The sequence below is a fragment of the Moschus berezovskii genome, chromosome 7 (genome assembly GCF_049115385.1).
Source record: "Moschus berezovskii isolate FMDL1 chromosome 7, NW_MosBer_1.0, whole genome shotgun sequence".
Taxonomy (NCBI): domain Eukaryota; kingdom Metazoa; phylum Chordata; class Mammalia; order Artiodactyla; family Moschidae; genus Moschus; species Moschus berezovskii.
The window spans coordinates 46352633-46375839 of NC_142466.1; the positions used below are offsets into that span (position 1 = coordinate 46352633).

General features: G+C 34.3%; 1 protein-coding gene across 2 annotated transcripts in view; it reads right to left on the reverse strand.

Annotated features, from left to right (window-relative positions):
- Positions 1-23207, reverse strand: part of JAK2 (Janus kinase 2) — a 103095-nt gene that overhangs the window by 21651 nt on the left and 58237 nt on the right. For both annotated transcript variants that reach the window (XM_088837907.1, XM_088837908.1), the window contains 10 exons: positions 16459-16780; positions 15493-15612; positions 13492-13649; positions 11212-11323; positions 8881-9067; positions 8084-8211; positions 4719-4853; positions 3513-3600; positions 2368-2495; positions 1310-1448 (listed from right to left, as the gene is read on the reverse strand). In XM_088837907.1, the coding sequence (XP_088694033.1) occupies positions 1310-1448; positions 2368-2495; positions 3513-3600; positions 4719-4853; positions 8084-8211; positions 8881-9067; positions 11212-11323; positions 13492-13649; positions 15493-15612; positions 16459-16780 (1517 nt within the window). The remainder of the gene's footprint in view (positions 1-1309; positions 1449-2367; positions 2496-3512; positions 3601-4718; positions 4854-8083; positions 8212-8880; positions 9068-11211; positions 11324-13491; positions 13650-15492; positions 15613-16458; positions 16781-23207) is intronic.

The window sequence follows — 23207 nt, forward strand, 5'->3', positions numbered from 1 at the left end:
AGTGTTTCAACTACTGCCCCGTTCTCTCTACCCTTTCCTAAATAGCTATGCATTCACAATATTTTTCCCCCATAAAATTTTTCCCAAATTGCTTCTTGATATATTTTTTCACTTCTTTACAATGTATAAATAATAAAGGTAATGTTAACATCATTTCAAGCTGTACTAATGACTCAACAGCAGTGACTATTCTAACTTGTAGATGAAAAACAAGGGCCAACAGGCAAATAAATGATTAAATTATACCAAGATATTCTTGGCACAGTATTGATATACATAGGTTCTGCCATGGAATCTTCCAAGTTAATTTTTTGATGTCTTTGATCCCATCAGAAAAATGGTATTCACAAAAGGAGGGAACACTTTAACTTTACCTTCTGGTATTCTGGCATAGATAGAATGATAGAAGATAGATACATATAAGTAAACAGGTATGTAAAAAAGTAAATAAATAAATAAGAATGATAAACTGTTGTATATTTTGGTAAAGCAATGTGAGTATTTCTGGTGCATAATTAAGAGATTTAAGAGGACAGTGTCCGTTCTCCTTCATACGAATACATACTCTCTTTCTTCACATTCCACTCCAAAGGGTAAAGTCCCCAAGTATCACATCTAAATTCCTAAAACATTTTCTGCCCTATAGTCTCTGTCCTCACTGTCATATAAAGGTACAGAGCTCAACTACTAGTAGCTCAAAAAAGAAACCATGCATCAATGTACAAAAGTTGATAAATCTGGATTCTAAATGTAGAGCATTCAATTAGAGAAATTAGCTAATTCAATGAAACACAATTACAACACTATCTGGACCAAAAAAACCTCCTCTTTGACTGAAATTTTTACTTTAACTTTGTTAAGGATGTTATCAACACAAAAGAAAAGTAAAAGAAGTCAAAATTAGCTGAATAATTAAACAAAATAAAAATTTCAAACTAGAAATATTTCTTCTCAAATTTTTAATTAATGACTAAAAAGAATAAAAATTTAGAAAATTTACTTGTGATTCAAAGAATGATATTAAAAAATTCCACAATAAAACTGGATAAAACCTGACACTTCATACTTAATTAGCGATTAAACTGCTTCAAAAAAATCACTTTACAGTTCATGGAAACATAAGAAAGGAGAAATAGACAAGAGTCTAAGATGTAAGTATAATTTAGGTTGCTGAAAATGGTAACTAAATTTTATTATTAAGCAAGACTATGTCAATAAAATAGTGTTTGAGAAAAATTAACAGCATGATTTTTATGCCTCTTTCCAAGCAAAGCTTAATAAAGTTAAATTTGATTTCTGTAGAACTTACTGTCTTTTGGCAAAACTGTAATACTAATGCCAGGATCACTAAGTTTGATGAAAGGAGGATTTCCTGTCTTCCTGTCTTCTTCTCTGATAAGAAGAATATTTTTGGCGCACACATTCCCATGAATAAGGGTTTTTTCTTCCTATTAAAGTTAATTGCATAAACATTCAAATATTAATCCACAAATATTTGAGCACTTAGTATGTCCAGGGCCCCCAAATAAATTTAAAAAACAAAAATTAAGTAAACATTAATTTGGAGGTACACTTTGAGAAAATAAAAGGAAATTTTATAGCAGCACTATGCTTCCTATTTTACATTTTAAACAAAGTAATAATCTATACTCATGATGAAACAAATACTTAGCTTTATCATTTTTATAGGCTATTTTAACTATTAATTTTTTTTTTTGCCACACTCAGCAGCATACGGGATCTTAGTGCCCTGACCAGAGATTGGACCTGTACCCCTGCTTGGAAGTGCAAAGTCTTAACCACTGGACTGCCAGGGAGGTCTCCGAAAAATTAATATTTTTTAAAACTACTTAATGCCAGTTCACTTTATAAATCTGAGATTTTAAATTGTATGTATTTGTAGATAGCAGCTGACACAAGAAATATTGTTTCTGTTCAGTAGGTGCACTCTGAAGAATCTGATCACTGGCTGGCCCTCTAGTATTTTGCTTTTCTGGCAATATTACTTTCTCAGTGGACATAATTTCCAATTACCTACAAATATCATAACAAGGCACTTTCTATAGCATTCTTCTGCTGTCCATAGCTCATTTTTTTGATAATTTTTCATTCAATTCTTTAAAATCAAGGTACACAAACTACAGATTATCCTTCAGCAGTTCTAAGAGATTGATGGCATGACAATACTACTTGCTTCAAAATTTATTTCACATAAATATACACCTAAAATAATCCCTTTCCCCAACTGACACAGATTATTTTAAATAACTCAGCATCTATAGACTTATTTCTTGTTCCCAGGTCAAGATCCTTTCATACTGCTTCATAATGTAAAACAGTAAGTTGACAAAAGAATATAATACTTACTAGAAAATGCATGGCCCATGCCAACTGTTTAGCCACTTCAAGTTTCCATAATATATTTATAGAATTTTTATTCTTTTTCAGATATGTATCTAGTGATCCAAATTTTACAAATTCCTGAACCAGAATATCTGCATTAAAATATAATAATAATAAGGCTAAAGTATAATACAATGAAAAATATATAATTTTAAATTTTTATAAATATATTTATAGTTATATGTGAGTATTATAGGTAAATAGATTAAATTACATGGAATTCAATAATTTAAAGAAAGATAACAGGTATATACCATTGCATTTTGGGGTTTTAGTTTATTCACAACAGTAAGAGGTAGAAGTCTAAATAATTATATATAAAAAAATATCATATAATATTGTAAAATAATTAGCCTCCAATAAAAATAAAAATTAAAAAAAAAACAATATCATATAGACTAAATCTCAAATCATGACTCTGCTTCAACTAATATTAAAATTAGTTTTCATATGTATATAACAATTTTTGGTGACAAAAGCCACCTTTGGATCTTGCTGGGTAACTAAAACAAATGTTATGAAAATTTTGCTGTCCATGGTTAATTTGGAGAATAATCCATACATCAATAATAAAGAATTTACTGCAGAGAAATTTACATTAGTATTAAAAAAAAAAGATCTCGGAGTTTCAATGAGCAAGAGCTTAGTAAAACTTTTTTATGTGGCACACAAAGATTTACATATATATTTCATAGATGCCACTGACTGTCATATATCCCATTATTATGGACTCCAAAATTTTTTAAATTGTCAGTTATGAAATACCATCAATTATATCACATTCAGATACTTTTAATGTGAAAAAAATGCATCACAGAGTCAATGAAATAAGTATAAAACCAAAAGAACTGGGATTATATGTTCTAAAACACTGTTTTCAAACTTTTTAAGGAAGTATATTCTCCTTTTCCTCTAAATGAAAAAGTATGGGAAATATTAATAAATTAAAAAAAAAAGAAATACGGTGTTTTGTGTTTCAACAATATTTAATTTGTTATCGTTATACTGATATCCAACTATGATCCTAAAATGAAATTTTCTATATAAATAAAAATAGATGTTTTGAAAGACATAACATTAACAGAAAGGAAGCTGGTGGTTTTACTTACTCTCTTCTCCACAGACACATACTCCATAATTTAAAATCAGATGTTTGTGAGAAAGCTGGCTCATCATGCTTGCTGCTTCAAAGAAAGACTAGGAAAAGAAAAAAAAAATTAAAAATTGCAAAAGAATTACCTTTTATGTCTACAAGCATTCACAGTTCAGAAAGATACTCTGCCATTAGAAAAATGCACTTCTATTCTCAGCAGGACTATAGACAAGACTACAATGTGCTTTGGTCCCTTTAGACTTGCAACTTCCATCAACCTTGATGTTAAGAGTTCATTCTCAGGAAACCCCTGATTTAAGCTTAGTTTAAGGAAACAGCAGTGAGAAAGAGCAGTCGTGATACAGGGCAACATGAATGATGCAAGATAAACAGTCTTAGACCCATAGCAGCCAGAGTAGAGAACAGAGATACATACAGCTGCATACACCAGAGACAGTGATGTGCAACTGCAGTAAATATGGATGGGAGCTTCAGTGAACACTTCCTAAAGAATTAAGAATGATGACTTGGCAGATAAAACAGTCTAATGCTTATGTCAGGAGACTGGCAGATAATATCACTCTAACTCAACTAAACTTTGCCTAGAACTTCGGGGTATGGTTGTTGAAGATCACAGTCACCAACACTGTGGAGGTCTGGATTAGAACAACTCTTCGGCTTGTATGTTTCACATTATCTCCTACTAACTTCTTTTAAGACATTTTAAGTTCATAAATGTGTGTTACATCACATATGGTGATATTTTACAATGCTAAAGACTCTGGCAACTGGCAGCAGGATTTCTGCTGGCTAGCATCTTCAGATGATGCCCAGAGGTATCCATTCACATTTCACCTACACAGTGTTCCTCAGTACACTGCGTTTCAAACTTTTTTAAAAAGTAGCTTAAATTACAGAGGAAACCTGTGGAACCCAGGAAGCTCTGTGGAGCCAACTTTAAAACCAACTGCTTTAGTATTATATATGCAAAGATGTAATCAAACACGTAACACCACGCTTAAAAATTAGTTTGGAAATTAGTTACAATGAAAAAATTCTGTTATTTTTTAGCCCCAACAGAATGTATCCTCAGAAAGGTCTTTGATACATATACTTTTAAAAATTATAATTTGAAAAGCCACGTGCATCGATGTGTTTTGCATGTATGAGAGCATATTTTAACTATCATAAACTACATGAACTATATAAAGAATATACAAACCTCTGAATAGTTTCTATGTGCTTTATCCAGAACTTTTAAAAGAACTTCTGTTTCATGCAGCTGACCATAGTCACCTATTTCTCTTCTTATACCTTTAAAAATTTTTGTAAAAGTTCCTTGGCCAAGGCTTTCATTCTTTAACCCAAAAAAAAAAAAAAAAAAGGAAAGAATGAGTAAGGATGGAGGAAGATGTGGGAATTAGGAAATATGTCCAATGACAAGAGTTAAAAAAATTCATGAGCAAATATTTCCTTTACAAACCAAATCAGGATTTGAGACTCCATATTAATCATTTCTGCTTTCTTCATAGTAATAAAACAAAGAAAACAAAGATTGAAGTGTAATTTGATTTCACCCTGTTCTTAAATGCCCTAAATTAGGTAAAATTATCACTTTTAACAGTTTTTATAATGTCAGTGTTTACCTACATTATTTGCATGTGAGTCTCTTTCCTTACTTGCCTTTCCTGATAGTGCAGAATGTCTGATCTGTCCTTTATTACTACTTACTAGTTGTGTGACCTTGTACAGGCGGATTGGGGGTGGGAGGAGAGGGGACCACAGAGAATGAGATGGCTGGATGGCATCACCGACTCGATGGACATGAGTTTGAGTGAACTCCGGGAGTTGGTGATGGACAGGGAGGCCTGGCATGCTGTGATTCATGGGGTCGCAAAGAGTCGGACACGACTGGCGACTGAACTGAACTGACTGATACTGCAGTTATCTTGGTTTCCTCATCTGAAGAATGGGGATAATGATTATTTTTCCACAGGACTGTCATGAACAGTAAATGAAAAAATACACAATAGCTCTTAGTGCAGTCCACAACAGGTAAATTCTCAATTAAGTGTTAGCTATTACTACTATTACTAGTGCTTCTTATAAACCCTTACAGAATAACTGGAAAGCCTGCAATCTGAAGCAAGGCTGCCTGCACTCTATTATTGTTAGTTTTTTCTGATGTTATTCAGGTTGCCTAGCAACTCCCTGCTTCTTATTACTCACATAAGATTCATATCTTTGTATTTCTGAATAATTCTATCTATTGTCTCCTTAAGGAATTCAGACATCAGTTTGGTCTTTCTCATTCTACTTTCCATGTCCCTTAAGCTCTCTTTCATAATTTCCATTTCTTTCTCCCTATCTGTAGCATTTAAATGATTTTCAGATCTTTCAATTCACTAGTTCTCTCTTCAACTATGAATAATCTGCTCTTTACTTTGTCCATTTTTTAAATGTCAATGAGCATATTTTTCATTTCTATACTTTTTCCCCCAAATCTTTTCGGGCTATTTTGATACTATCTTGGGTTTTTCCCTTGTTTTCAACTCCTTTTTAATGTTTAAACATATAAATGTATAGTATTTTATAGCTTCTATCTGAAAAGTCTGTTATATGAAGCTTTTAGATATAATTTTGATGTTGTTGGTCTGCTCATTCTTGCTTAATCCTGGATTACTTCTCCATATGTTTTTAAAATTTCAGCTTAAAGCTCATGATTTGGAGTCATTTTATCTGTGGGAATCTTAGGCGGCCTACATTAAGAGGATATCCTTCCAGAAAGATTTTATATTTTCTTTTGACAACCACCACAGGGTGTTACTAAAGGAGTTCAGTTCAGTTCAGTTCAGTCGCTCAGTTGTGTCAGACTCTTTGCGACTCCATGAATCACAGCACACCAGGCCTCCCTGTCCATCACCAACTCCCGGAGTTCACTCAAACTCATGTCCATCGAGTCGGTGATGCCATCCAGCCATCTCATTCTCTGTCGTCCCCGTCTCCTCCCACCCCCAATCCCTCCTAGCATCAGACTCTTTTCCAGTGAGTCGACTCGTCACATGAGGTGGCCAAAGTATTGGAGTTTCAGCTTTAGCATCAGTCCTACCACCTATTATTTTAACTTATTGGCTTCAGTTCAGTTCTGTTCAGTTCACTCACTCAGTCGTGTCCGACTCTTTGCGACCCCATGAACCGCAGCACACCAGGCCTCCCTGTCCATCACCAACTCCCAGAGTCCGCCCAAACCCATGTCCATTGAGTCAGTGATGCCATCCAACCATCTCATCCTCTGTCGTCCCCTTCTCTTCCTGCACTCAATCTTTCCTAGCATCAGGGTCTTTTCCAATGAGTCAGTTCTTCACATCAGGTGGCCAAAGTATTGGAGTTTCAGCTTCAACATCAGTCCTTCCAATGAACACCCAGGACTGATCTCCTTTAGGATGGACTGGTTGGATCTCCTTGCAGTCCAAGGGACTCTCAAGAGTCTTCTCCAGCGCCACATTTCAAAAGCGTCAATTCTTCAGCGCTCAGCTTTCTTCACAGTCCAACTCTCACATCCATACATGACCACTGGAAAAACCATAGCCTTGACTAGATGGATCTTTGTTGGCAAAGTAATGTCTCTGCCTTTTAATATGCTATCTAGGTTGGTCATAACTTTCCTTCCAAGGAGCAAGTGTCTTTTAATTTCATGGCTGCAATCACCACCTGCAGTGATTCTGGAGCCCAAAAAATAAAATCAGCCACTGTTTCCCCATCTATTTGCCATGAAGTGATGGGACCAGATGCCATGATCTTAGTTTTCTGAATGTTGAGCTATAAGCCAACTTTTTCACTCTCCTCTTTCACTTTCATCAAGAGGCTCTTTAGTTCTTCTTCAATTTATTGGCTTAGGGTTTCTCAAACCATGCAGGTGGTATAAACTTTAATTCAAAAGTTTATAATTACAAATTCTGAGGATGAACTTTTTCCTAACTTAAGAGCACAACTAAAACAGACAACATTGTGTTTCTCTTTTTGCTAGTGGATAAAATTTTTCACAATCCATATACTGTTTCACTGAGGATGCATTTACTTAAGAATCCTGGCTTTATTCACAGATAGCCTTACTTTAACTCCTCGTCTTGTATAGAAGTCAAGACTTGGCCCTTTTTTGTACTGCTTTTAGCTCTTAGTTCTCTTGATTAGTGAGACTTATCCTAATTTCCCAAAATGCCCTGTGGCCAAACATCAGCTCTTATGTGTTACTACTGTTTTCAGTACCTTCTTTGAATTTCCCTTACTTTCTTGAGAACCTGAGAATTAAGATACTTTCTCAGAAGAAGACTTTTACCTTTTTTTAAATTTCTCAAAAAAGAATACAATTCATTCTTAAAATAATTAACTCAAGTTTGGTATCACATTTTCACAGGTAATGAAAGTATCTGAACTGCTATAAAATTTTTACAACATAGGTTATAATAAAATAGTTCTAAATGTCATGTGAATGAATGTGGGGTAGAAAATGAAGAACAGTTGTTTAAAAAGACAAAAACAGTTGTTTTAAAAAGACAAAAAGACAATAATCAGCATCTAGTGACTTACAAATACCAAATCTTCATTTCTAATTTTGTGGAACACCATTTGGTTCACATTATTATGCCTCTGTAAAGCTGGTGAGGTTGGTACGTCAGAAATACCATTGGTTCTGAAGACTAGAAGGTTTGATTTGTCTGTTTAAAAAAAGGATAGAATGAATGAAAAAAAATATACATAAAATCAAAACACACTGAGAATATAAATTGCTCCAAAGGAATAAAATAAAATGTGTCCTATATAAAAGAAATGCTTAACAGCCTCTTATTGTTTCTTTTTTTTTCCCCATGGAAAACATTTTAGGAGTTTCTTCATTGAAGTTTGAGGTACTCTAACCAGTTATTATAATATATGCAAAATTATAATCATTTTCTTAACTAGTACAATTTTTCAAGAATTTTAATGTCTGTTATCTCAAGAGATTTCTAATCTTACTATTTTCATTTTAAAAGATAATTTAAAAGAAATTAAGATTCTAAAAGGATCTGAAAGTATTTATTCAGAATAACATAAGAATTTGGTTGTGAGTTCTTTCAGTTCAATAAATAAGCAGCTTATTGATATTATGAAATTATTATTTCTTAAAATAAACTTTAGAATTATACAACTTTAAGTCACTTATAGACAATCCAAACCAAACTGAACAATTCTATTAGAGGATGCTTGTACAACATATGAGGGAAAAATTCATTGTTTTTGGAGCTTTTCCTCTCCTGTTTCTTATGAAATCAGTATATTGAAGATATCTCCCACCATATACAACACCCAAGACCAGTATTTTAATAATAACTAGAAAACTATTTTACCTTTTGGCTTTGGGGGACAGCATTTAGTAAACTGGAAAATTATACTGTCCGAGCGAACAGTTTCCATCTGGTAGCAATTCAAAAGATCTTTAAGATTACTGAAGTTCTTCTTAGTACCACTGAGGTTGTATTCTCCATTCTCATTTTTTGTAATCAAACAGTGCTTATATTCAATAACATTTTCTCGCTATGTAAGTTTAATTATAAAGAAAGGGAAGGAAAAATCACAATGGACATCATAGTGATGACTGTGACAAAAAGGGTATCACAAAAACAACCAACAGAACATTTAGACATGTGAACCACGAATCCTAGTGTAGTATCAGTATAAGGTGACCAAGGTGTTTGGTTCTCCAAAAAGGCATCTAATTACAACTGCCTAGAGAAGGCAATGGCACCCCACTCCAGTATTTTTGCCTGGAAAATCCCATGGATGGAGGAGCTTGGTGGGCTGCAGTCCATGGGGTCACGAAGAGTCAGACATGACTGAGTGACTTCACTTTCACTTTTCACTTTCATGCATTGGAGAAGGAAATGGAAACCCACTCCAGTGTTCTTGCCTGGAGAATCCCAGGGACAGGGGGAGCCTGGTGGGCTGCCGTCTATGGGGTCGCACAGAGTTGGACACGACTGAAGCGACTTAGCAGCAGCAGCAGCCTATAAATGTGGCTTAAGAGTTACTTTATTGAAAGGCAAGGAAGAAAGCAATAATAATAAACAATAATAATACCATCTTTAACAGCTTTCCATCATTTACAAGACATAGTATAAAATGATTTTAGCATATAAGGCCTTCCATGAGTTGGCTTCTGCCTCCATCTCCAACCTTAACTTCTGCCACTCTCAACATATAATCCAGGTTCTAGCTATACTGAGTAACTTAAAAAATTTAAAGCAAATGCCATGCCATTTCATGCCTTGAAAACTGTAAGTGCTATCTCTCTGCAGAATGTACGTCCTTTCCTTTTGAGCAATGGACTTTTATTCAATTCTTAAAACTCAGTTTAATTTCACTTTTTCTGTGAGGTCCTCCCTAACAACACTTACCCCATTCCACAGGCAAAGCTGATGACCTGTTTCACTGTGCCACTATGGTATTTGTATAATTATCTCTAATAAGGCAACTTTAATAATATTGAGTTTTTCAATGTTTGTCTTATGTGCTGTACTTCTCATCCATTTTTAAACTTATATTCAATCTGCTATAAACATATTCAACCTTACAATCATTTTTTATAAAATCAACTCATTATCTCTGGTCAGTCTCAAGTCCTTCCTACTCTAAAGGACCTGTTTTAATCATTGTAAACCTTCTCTTATTGTCTTATTTGCTTACACTGGATAATGATGTGTAATAAACAATGCTCAATTTAGTATTTTTTTGGTATACTTCATTTTTGTTTTCCAAAAAGATAAATTTCTTAAAGCAGGGTTATACCATATGCTCCCTATATACAGCCCTCATATTACACTAGACTAATACAGTAAACATAAATATACACATTTTGATTTGATAATTGAATATAATAGACTGAATTAGGATAGACTATCAGTATTTTACAATGTTAAAGTCATGGAGCAACCTACTTTCTATATTTTCATGGACAATTAATCCACTTTACATATGTTAAATATGATAGTTTTTTATAAAAATTAAAATAATAACACAATTCTTACAGTCTTTACTTTTAAAAAGTACAATAAATTTTGGAAGCAGCTATAAAGACTCTCAAGATTTATACCATGAAATTGTTTTGTAAGTGATAGTATCTTTCTATATAATTTTGTACAAAAAATAATTTTAGTTGAGATCTGAAATGGTCTGTATTAACAGTGAGATTTCATTACAGTATTACACTTAAAGCATACATTGTAGATCATTATTTTTAATATTGGAAAAACCACCAGTCAAAAGTACAATGTCTTTTTCTTTGTTATTACCCTATTTCGCTCTAATCCTATAACCATTACCAGTAAAATGAAAGTTTACTTCTGATTTGTTTTGTTCTACATGTTTTGGTAAAGATTTCCATTTTTGTGAAAAAAGAGACTTCAAAAGATGTGATGAAATCTGACATACTGGTAATACTCAAACAAAAAATCCACATAAAAAGATATTAAGATATTACAAATAATTTTTAATATAAATCCTAGGAGTTATATTTTATTTATTTATAAAGAATCCCTGAGGTAAATTAAGCTTACTTAATTGCTAGTTATCATATCCAGAGCTATCATTTGGAGCATTAAAAAGGAAACACAGTAGATATTATCAAGGGGGAACTATATGCACTAAACAAACATATTACCATTAATTAGTGTCATACTAACCTCAACAGCAAAAGTCAGAAAATATTTATTAAAGTCCTTAGGACTGCATCGAAGTACATAGAGTCCAGTCTGATTACCTGTTTTCTTCAGTTTACTGATAGCAAAATCCATTCTAAAGGTAAAGAAATAATTTGAATGATAATGTAGTGAGAACCATGACATTACAAGCAAAGTGTCATCTAAAAGATCAAAAGTAAAATCTAAAACTCTAAGAATTTTTATAAGTCTCCTCTACTTTAAATTTTTATCAATAATCTTGCAAGGAAAAATACTGAAGTACCAAGCCATTCTGCAATAAGTTCACAGTGATTCAAGGGGCAATTATATTGCTTTAAAAACATAAGGTATTATAAGACATACAAAATCACAAAGAACACAATTCATTCCTTTGACTTTTCTGCCTTCCAATTTCAAATTTAGTATTTTAAAAACCATGCTCAAAACTTCATTTAACTATACAAACAGTGTATCATAAACACTTGTCTCTTCCATCACAGCAATTACTAATATAAAAATTTATGAGTATTTTTAATATTTAATATAATACCAAGGTCTAATATACCCATGGCAAGCAACAAAGACTACTAATTTGTAAAAATTTGCTATATGTTTAACTGAAGCTGTATATATTGAAAGAAATGTAATGTACATGAAAGCAAGAATTATTTGTTTTATTTATCACTGTATTTCTCATATATAAACCAGCACCTGATACGTATCAGGTACTTAGTAAATGTTCTGCAAATAAATGAAAGAATGGAGAGATGGATAATGAATGAATGAATGGCAGGAGTTTTAAAAATATTGAATATGTAAATTACAGAATGTTCAAATAATGCTACTTTTTCATAGCAACCATACTTCTTTTTTGGCTGCACTGAGTGGCATATGGGATCTTAGTTCCCTAATCAAGGATCGAACCCATGCCCCCTACAGTGGAAGCACAGAGACAGAACCACTGGACCACCAGGGAATTCTCACAATCATACTTCTTAAACAGACATTAGGTATAGGTCAAATCAGTCTTGAATTTCAGTCAGGACCTGATTTCTCAAATATTTAAAGATAGGTTACGGTAAAAAAGCTTCTTCAGTGGCTCAGACTGTGAAGAATCTGCCTGCAATGAAGAAGACCCAGGTTTGATCCCTGGGTCAGGAAGATCTCCTGGAGAAGAGAATGGTAACCCCTCCAGTATTCTTGCCTGGAGAATCCCATGGAAAGAGGAGCCTGGAGAGCTACAGTCCATGGGGTAGCAGAGTCAGACACAACTGAGCAACTAACACTTTCACTAAGGTAAAAAACATATGCTCAAAATCCCAGATTGTTTCTTCTGCTCAAGTCCTTCAAACCTAGTGCCAATCATAAAACACATTCTGGTTGAGAGATAACCTCTACTTGGGGTGAACAGATGTTCATGATAGCTGGTTTTATCTAGTGTTAAAGTAAGGTCTATAACTGTGTGGGTCAATATGTTGGCTAGTAGCCACATGAAGCTGTTCACAGTTGACCCTTGAACAGTGTGGGTTTGAACCGCAAGGGTCTGCATATATGCAGGTATTTTACAGTAGTAAATATTATACTACTGCATGGTCTGTGGTTGTTTGAACTCAAGGATATCAAGGAACCACAGATATGGAGGATTGACTGTAAGTTATATGTGGATTAACATCCTGTGTTGTTCAAGGGTCAACTGTAAAGCTATTAAAATTAAATAAAAAATTCAGTTCCTTGGTTGCAGTAGAAACATTTTAAATATTAAATAGTCACATGTGGCTAATAGCAACTACTAAAGAACACAGATACTGAACATTTCATTTCCATCACATACTGCACAGCAATAGTCTAGAAAGATGGACATCAGATACAGTTTGTGTTCAAAACTTCCAGTAGAAGGTGTTGGATTATTCAAATATAAGGATGATTATCAAATTTTGCACTGTGGCTCCTCCACATTATTTCCAAATTAATGAAACATAAATTGGACAATTTAAAAAAATTAATGCCAAAGAATTAATTAAACACACCTGGAGTACTAAATATCAAACTTATACAACAAGTTAGTACTATAGACTGGGATATAGATGGTAGAGTATAATCTAAATAATTCTAATTATTATATAATCTGATTGGAAATAGACTTTTGTTAAAAGAAAAATAAATTCAGTCAGATCAAGATAATATTTCTTTTCCTGAACTTCCTAAACCTAGGTATTTCATTCTGTGGTGTAAAATATTCTTTGTAAATATCTTGTTATTATTTTAAAAGTCAGTATTACTCACGAAATTGGGCCATGACAGTTGCTTTGTATATTTTCAAGCACCATTGGAGGTGCTACTTCTTTACAAAGATAATGATGTGCATCTGCAGTTAACCTATAATAGCCATCAATTAATGACACAAAAGACAAAGCTTCTCTTAATGACTTAAGCTCAATTTCCTAGGAGAAGAAAAGAAAAAGAAGAAATTTATTTTCACTCCATGTTATCAGGTAATTCTTCTAAATTAGTTTTCTTTGTGATTGCTCAAATGTCTTTTATGGTTCCAAGTTATACACTTTGAATTACAAATTCTTATGTCTGATATTTGAGACCCTCTCAAATATGGGTTTACCATGCTTTTCCAGTCCACTCTATACCCATAATTATACTGTATTTTCCAATACACCCATTAGACAAATATTCCAGTCATCTCAATTAGAAACCTATCTATATCTAGTCTGATACAAAAGTTGGTATGAATTAGAAATACTAAAAGAAATTGAAGGAACAATCAACTCGCAGAAAAACAAAAAGTTGTACATACAAGAATAAAAATGTGATCATGGTATAATGCCTGGCTCAGCAAAGAACAATACTAGTCACAATGAGAATACAGAATATGTACTTATGCCAAAAATTATAGGGAGAGAACTGTGTGAGGTATTTGAACTATAAAAAATGTTTAGTTAACACAGGTTATAAAAACAATTTCTATAAAAGATACCATAAACAATGACATGAAGAACTGCAAACCTGTGCAACAAAGGATTAATACCTAAGAATAGGAAAGCATGCTGATCAAAGTAAGTTACAAGTTTTATAATTTTGGTCATATAACCCTGAAATGGCCAAAGAGGTAAGACAGAGAGATATTTAAATTACAAAATAAATATGACATTTAAGCCAAAAGTACAAGAAATATCTGAGTTAAAAAAAACAAAACGGAGCCAGAAAAATAAGCAGTTTAAGAGCACAGTACAAAGGAATTCATTTCTTCCTTTCAATTAAAATAAGTAGGATGCCTGAAGCTATCTTTTATTATTATTAGCCCACACTGGGCAGCATGTGGGCTCTTAGTTCCCAGACCAGAGATTAAACCCATGGCCCTGTAGTGGAAAGACACAGTCCAATCCACTGGACAACCAGAGAACTCCCTCTGAAGCTATTTTAAAACAGAGAGAAGGTTAGTCTTTTATAATCAAACATGCCTCACAGTTCGGATAGGGATTACCTGGACTTGGTTCATATTTTGTTATATAAATAGGCAATATGGTAGAATTACACACCCCTCTACTGGTAAAAAAGATTATACAGTTGTCCCTCCATTCCTCTATACCTGCATGGTAATGGTTCAAGAATCTGTCTCCCCTCCACAGACACCAAAATCCATGAATCCACAAGTCCCTTATATAAAATGATGCAGTATCTGCATATAAAGTATGTATATCCTCCCATAGCCTTTAAATCACCTCTAGATTACTTATAATACCTAATATAATGTAAATGAGATGTGAATGGTTATAAATACAATATAAATGCTATGCAAATAGTTGCCTGCACATGGTAAATTCAAGTTTGCTTTTTGGAACTTTCTGGAATTTTTTCTCTGAATATTTTCAATCTGCAGCTAGTTGAATCTGTGGATATGGAACTCACAGATATAGAGGGTAGACTGTATAGACAGGAACGAGCATTACAACAGGGAATGAGCAAAACTGGGGTTGGGGTGGGAAAGGAGAGGGCAGGAAATAAATGGTGCTTTGCTATTTATGAAAATGACTGAAAAATACATTAACGTACAAGACATTCTTTAGGGAGATGGTGTTGGTAGTGATACAAAAAACTAGATGTAATCAAAAAGCTTACTAAATTGATGTTTACAGCTCTAAATTGATGTTACAGCTCTATTTAAAACTATAATCAAAATCCCTACAAGAGAACATCTTAGGTATTAAGATTCTGAAATACTTATTTCTGACAACCATAAAGCATAACCGTTATATAACGATAAAGCAAACTTACTAGACTTTTACCATCTTGCTTATGAATAGTTACAATTCTGCTTTCATTTGAGCCTTCTTGATTTGCTTGTTTAATACTGATATCAATAATATCAGGAAAATCACAATACAACTGTAAATCCTGTAATTAAGAGCAGTTGATATTAAAAATAGCTTGAATTTATAGAGCCATTTTAAAACAAGACTTATAAAGATTTCATTCCAAATTCTTTTTACAAGTATTGACAGCAATAGATAAGCATTAAATGAGATTCTCTCTCCCAATAATGTAACCCTAAGACTACACTGTATCTTGGTTTCCATTTAAAAATGAGAGGATTAAAGGATTCCAGGAATCTAAAGTGTGCTATAGTACCCTTCAATCCAATCAACATTAATAGAAACCGTTACCAGAAAATTCAGTTTACCAAATAATTTTTAAAATAAATATGATAACATCCTAAGAACAATACAGACAAGAACAAACTTAAAACTTGTAATGCAAACTTAAACAAGTATTTAACAAGTATGCAACATCATAAAATCAATAAAAACTAATCTTTTTCTAATTGAATTTCATAATTGTGCTTCCGGTTATCAGTAACAATAAAAGGAAAAAAAAGAAGCAAAACAACCTTAAAAATCACTTTTAGAATTAAAGCCTTTTTTGAACCTATAAGAACACCATCTGTATTTTCCAAGTCTCCTGTAAATGTGTTATCATACTTTCATAATTTTAAAAAACACAGATTAAAAAAGAACACCATTACTAATTATTTTGTCACATAAAACAAACAAAATACCATTTAAGAACAATGAGAAAAGAACCATAGCTATGATCTTGCTGTGTCACATTATTAAAAACTTCCACTTATATCAATGGAAGGAAAGGAGTGCAAGACCATGTTCCAAATGACTAAAAGTACTTTGCTGCTATTGCCATTCTACTTAAATGAACAAAGAACGAGAACATATCATTGAGGATTACCTGTTCTGTCAGTGTCTCACTTTCTTTATGTTTCCCTCTTGACCACTGAATTCCACCGTTTCCAGTTATTATAATGGTTGCAAAAATCTCCTCACCTGAAGGACCTCTTCCAGGTTCTTTTACTTCAAATTGCTCTGTGTAGAAGGCAGACTGAAGAGTTTCCAGATTTATAAGATACTTAAGTTTCAAGTTTCTGGCAGTGGCTTTGCAATGGCTGAATTGCTCAATAAATCTGCGAAATCTGTACCTTATTCTCTTCCTTGTCAAAATATGGTACTCTTGGATCTTTGCTCGAACACATTTTGGCAAAAATGTCTTATAGCTAGAGATAATAAAGAGTACACACAAGAGCAAAACAAGTTGGAACAAAATAAAATTAGAAGATACCACTCTTCTCCATAAGTAATTAGCACAATAGTCAAGTGAAAAAGGTAACACAGTCACCATCCATACAGTATAAAACCTTAAGGTTTTATTTGATGATGTGAATGCCTTTACAAATTCTGAGATGTCATAAAATTTTAGTGATGGAGAAGTTAATTTTTTTCCACTAAAGAAATGAAGATGGAGTCTAGTTAATACTGGAATCTCTAAAAATTTTCTCTGGTATCTTATAAACGCTATTTTGGCATATCTTTCCTATAATACTATACTCTAAAATTTATCTGAATTCTGGAAATTGTTATATTTTGTTAGATATTACTGATATTCACTAGGCAAACATACTACTTTTGTGTGTATTATTCTCTCAGGTCGGCTTCAATAACTCCTAATAATCCCTTTGCAATAAAAACAACTCTATTTGGAAATGTTCTGAATCTTTTATACTTCCATCTCTATGTAAAATATCCTAAGGAAGGTAGATAACTTATTTCCCTTCTGCTCAAGTGTCTGAAAGAGGAAGACTATCTTATTTCTGAAGGTACAACTGGATCTCTATCTATAACCATGTTAGACGCTATTCCCTTTGTCTGACAGCATTCTGTGCACTGCTCCATAATTACTTATCACATTGTACTATACATACCTGAGTGCTGGAACTGCCTAATGCTGAGAGATTATTATATTTTAATGATTATTTTGTACTGTTATAGAGCCATCATTAAAATTTAAATTAAAATTGCAAATAAATTATATTTAAATAGACAATAAATACTCAAAAGGCATCACTTCCTAATTACATTATTTATTTATTTATACATTTTTACTAGTATATGTGCTTTTGAGGTTATATCTGAGTGATGGAAAGGGTTTGCTACTCATCTCTTTTCAACTCCGCACTGGGTGATCTCAGATTGCTACTTTGAAATTGGCCACAGATACATGGTATTTAAACCATGCATATCAGCAAAAGTTGCAAACAAATCAGAAATGTTTTTCTCTTTTTAAGAACTGTTGTTAAACATTTACCAGCACACCACTGCTCTCTTTCTTTCCCTGCTCTACCCTAATCCCCTTACGGAGCTATCAGTCTTGTGTTCAAGCAGCCAAAGCTGCTGGGGAAAGTCATTTGACAAGGTAGATGGGTTGCATTATAAATTCATAATCACAAATTTCAAAAAGGCTTTTATCACTACTATCACTTTTATGACATTTCTCTGTTCAACTAATTTTCCCAAGTCCCACAACTAGGTCAAATCTCCGATATTCTTAAAGTTCCTACTTCTCTTCTGTCTTACACCTCAGCTATATTTCTCTTTATTATCAAAAGTGACTTCATCTTTTTCTTAGGGGAAAAAAAAGCTTCTCTAAGCAGAATTCCCTCAGTATCTTGCTAGTAAACCTTATATATGTGCACTCATTCTTTCTTCCTTCCCACCTATTACAATAAATAAGGTATAAATCTGTTAAAGTTATTTCTTTGATGTGTATGTACCTCTACCCTCTGGGGAATTTCACCCTATTTACTACTTATCTTCAATCCACAAGTTTTAAAAACATTAATGTTCTTCCCATCTTAAATATAAAATCTCCTTATCCCTCATCTCTCTCCAGCCACAGCGTATCTGGCTTCTTTTTAAAGAGTTCACATAGCCAATTTCATTTCCTCAGCTTCCATTTACTCCTTAACTCACTCCAATCTGGCTTCTGTTCCATCATTCCCTACAAACCACTCTTGCTAAGATCAAGGAATGTTGCTAAAACCAAATTCCTTGTTCATTTTACTTGTCATTTTTCAGAAGCATCCAACAGTGTTAATCACTCATCTCCTTGATACTTTCTTCCCTTAGCTTTCCTGATTTTCATCCCATTTCTTTGTCTACTTTGCCAGTCTTCCTTACAGGCTCAATCCCCTTTAGTTGGTGATAATTGTTAGAATTCTTCAAGACTTAACTATGGGACCTCTTCTTTTCTTATCTATACTTTCTTTCACTCTAGATAGTCTACATACAAATGACTCTGATATCTCTAGCTCTAGCCCAGACCTCTAAGCTTTAGACATTATCCTCCATAGTCAAGTCAATTTACCCATATAATGTGGATGTCTCAAAAGTGCCTCAAACAATGTAGCAAACCAAATTCATGAGTCCCCATAACGTCCTCCCCTAAAAGATTATCCTAAAGCATTCCCTATCTGAGTACACTGCACTAAAGATCCTCTATTTCCACAAGCGCCAAAAACTCATGAATCATTCTTTATATAACCTCCCCACCAACCCCCATTATTCAATCTGTCACCATCTTCCCTTGATTTTTTCCTTCTAAACATTTCTCTAATTTGCCCATTTTTCTTATTATTAACCCATTCAACTGCAATTCCTAGAGGAACTACTGCAATGATCTTACTCTCTAGGAGACCCACATTTCCATTTTCTCTTTCAGCCCTCTAATTAGTTTTCTACACTGTTGTCATGCTGCTGCTACTGCTGCTAAGTCCCTTCAGTCATGTCCGACTCTGTGCGACCCCACAGACGGCAGTGCACCAGGCTCCCCCGTCCCTGGGATTCTCCAGGCAAGAACACTGGAGTGGGTTGCCACTGCCTTCTCCAATGCATGAAAGTGAAAAGTGAAAGTGAAGTCGCTCAGTCATTTCCGACTCTCTGTGACCCCATGGACTGCAGCCTACCAGGCTCCTCTGTCCATGGGATTGTCCAGGCAAGAGTACTGGAGTGGGGTGCCATTGCCTTCTAGAATCTTCTAAACACACAAATCTTTTTACTCTTGCTGTAATACTCTTACATAGGGCTTCGCTGGTGGCTCAGTGGTAAAGAATCCAGCTGCCAATGTAGGAGACACGAGTTTGATCCCTGGGTTGGCGAGATAACCTGGAGAAGGAAAGGGCAACCCACTCCAATATCCTTGCCTGGGAAATCCCATGGACAGAGGAGCCTGGCGGGATGCAATCCACAAACTTGCAAAGAGTTAGACACAACTTTGCAACTGAGCACAACGCAATACCTTACATAGTTTCCTAGTGTTCTTAACCTTATCAACATGCCTCTAGGTTCTATACGCCCCTGCTTCATCACCTACTAACTCGTTGAGCTCTAACCATACTGACTCTCCTCATTCTTCCCATGTTTCTTTCTGCTGCAAAGCCTCTTCCATGAGCCTCTACTTTCCATCACTTACCTCTCCACCCAATAAATTCTACTCATTTTTCAGATCTCAAAGTCACATTTCTTTCCTTTTCAGGGCAATTATATATTTGTAAAAGACTCTTGATGAAGGTGAAAGAGGAGAGTGAAAAAGCTGGCTTAAAACTCAACATTCAAAAAACTAAGATCATGGCATCTGGTCCCATCACTTCATGGCAAATAGATGTGGAAACAATGGAAAACACTGACAGACTTTATTTTCTTGAGCTCCAAAATCACTGCAGATGGTGATTGCAGCCATGAAATTAAAAGATGTTTACTCCTTGAAAAAAAAGCTATAACAAACTTACACAATGTGTTAAAAAGCAGAGACATTACTTTACTGACAAAGGTCTCTATAGTCAAAGCTATGGTTTTTCTAGTAGTCATGTTTGGATTGAGAGCTGGACCATAAAGAAGGTTGAGTGCTGAAGAATTGGTGATTTTGAATTATGGTGTTGGAAAGGACTCTTGAGAGTACCCTGAACTGCAAGGAGATAAAACCAGTGAGCAGAAGCTCCAATACTTTGACCACCTGATGCAAAGAGCCGACTCACTGGAAAAGACCCTGATTCTTGGAAAGATTGAAGGCAGGAGGAGAAGGGGACGGTTGGATGGAATCACCGATTCAATGAACATGAATTTGAGCAAGCTCTAGGAGATGGTGAAGGACAGGGAATCCTGGCATGTTGCAGTCCATGGGGTCGCAAAGAGCTGGACATGACTGAGCAACTGAACAAAATATATAAAATTTAACAAAAGTCTGGAGAGAATATAGGAGAGCCTCAGTAAGTTTAGAAAAAAATTGAAAGGTTTAAAAGTACAATCAGAATACAAATACTTCCTACTTTACCTTCTTCTGTCAAAAACTTTAGCTAAACCAAGAGCCCTACTAAATCTGGATTACAATTTACATAAACACCAGTGCTACTTGGTTTAACAAGCCTTTGAAAGCTTATCTGGAAATCAAAAGAGGAGTTTAAGATAACAAAATACAAAAAGTTTTTCCACTTTGATTCCTGGAACAAAGAACAGACACACATCCTTTGCTATACTATAAGAATGTATGGTTTCTTGAATATGATAAATCTACTCTGGTATCATCTGTGATGGGAACTTGCTAGATTTTGTTAGAAACACTAAAAATTTTTTCAAAAGTCACGAAGTTATTAAGTCCTGAAGCATGAAAACATTCTTCTTGATGTTTTTGTTGTACTGAAACTTTAAGTGTTAGTTGTTCAGTCATGTCCAACTCTGCAACCCAATGGACTGTAGCCCACCAGGCTCCTCTGTCCATGGAATTCTCCAGGCAAGACTACTGGAGAGGGAAGCCATTCCCTTCTCCAGGGGATCTTTCTCATGACCTGGATTGACCCGGGTCTCCTGCATTGCAGGCATATTCTTTACCATCTGAGTCACCAGAGAAGCCCTGAACATTTAAGGTTTAAAAAAATAAATAAAATTTTTTTTAAAAAAGGTCATGATACCAAAGACAAACAAAAAAATAGATAAATTAGGTTGCTTCAAAATTTAAATTCTTGTGCTGCAAATAATACTTTCAAGAAAGTGAAAAAAATCCACAGAATAGGAAAAATATTTGCAAATCATGTATATGAGAACCTACATCAGGAAACTTGTATTCATAATATATAAAAACCTTTACAACTCAATAATTAATACTGAATTGTACAATTAAAACAAGTAAACTTTATGTTATGTGAATTACATCTCAATAAAGCTGTTTTAAAATATCATGGAATCTCACAATGAATGTTTAGTATCTATACAGTTTTAAAAGTAAATGAAAAATGGAGCAGAATTTTGCAGATGCATTTATATTCTGGTAAAGTTAATCAAAGAAATAGAATTACTACACATTCACTGGTTTTAGGACACTAGATTAAATATACAGGAAAAAGAATAAATAGATGATGGAATTCCTGACCTCAAAGAAACTACAATCTATAATGTGCCAAGACTTTGGACAATATCATGTCTCCATAGCAGATGTATTCCACTATAGCTTAAGCCTAGAGTTGGCTTCATATTTAAAAATTCATTTTCAATGGCTCAAAGCTTCTCTGTTCTTCAACTATGTCCCTTTCAATTCCTTCAGTTTCTAACGACAACATCTAAGACACTCACTATCTGCTATGGTCTTATTACAGCAGGTATTCAACAAATAGTTGTTAAATGAATGAATGAACGAACAAATGAGTAAGTTATTATCCTAAGAGGTGTTTGTCTGGATTTTAATAAAGATCAAGGCCTTACTGGAAAACAGAAACACTTTTGTTTTTTCTTTAGATGTTGGAATCTTTAAAATAATCTCACTGAGTTCCTGAAATCATTCCCTATGGCCTACACCTTAGGTGTAGCAGACATTAAGAACTAATAGGACTAAGGACTAATAGACATTTGAAAACAAAACAAGAATACCTAAAACCAAAGAGGGAAACATAGAAACTGATAACCTGCAAACTGGGTATTTAACATGAAGGCAGTCAGAAAAAGAGGGACAAAAGCCAGTTACAGAGAGAAGGATTTCTAGGAATAAAGAGAATTTTAACCAGATTCATGACATCCTCAAACTTGTAATCAGGTAGGTATATATAATACACAAAACAAATGTTTAGTTTTCAAACTTCAAAAAAAAAAAATCAAAGTATCCTTACAGTAGTCATATATAGCTTCAAAAGGAATAGAAGTCTTATAGCCATTAAAGCTGGGCTATAGGAGTAGCATTTCAAAAAATCATATTAGGCATGACTGTCAGAATTCAAGATGCAGAAGAATAGTCTGGAGTCTGGGGATCACACGTGTAAGAATCTGCTGCTAAGTCACTTCAGTCGTCTCTGACTCTGTGCGACCCCAAAGACGGCACCCACCAGGCTCCTCCATCCCTGGGATTCTCCAGGCAAGAACATTGGAGTGGGTTGCCATTGCCTTCTCCAATGCATGAAAGTTAAAAGTGAAAGTGAAGTCACTCAGTCGTGTCCAACCCTCAGCGACCCCACGGACTGCAGCCTTTCAGGCTCCTCCATCCATGGGATTTTCCAGGCAAGAGTACTGGAGTGGCGTGCCACTGCCTTCTCCAAAGAATCTGCTGGATGTGTTGTAAGATGAATAAGGCCTAAGGATCTAATGTAAAACCTGACAGTAACTGATAAC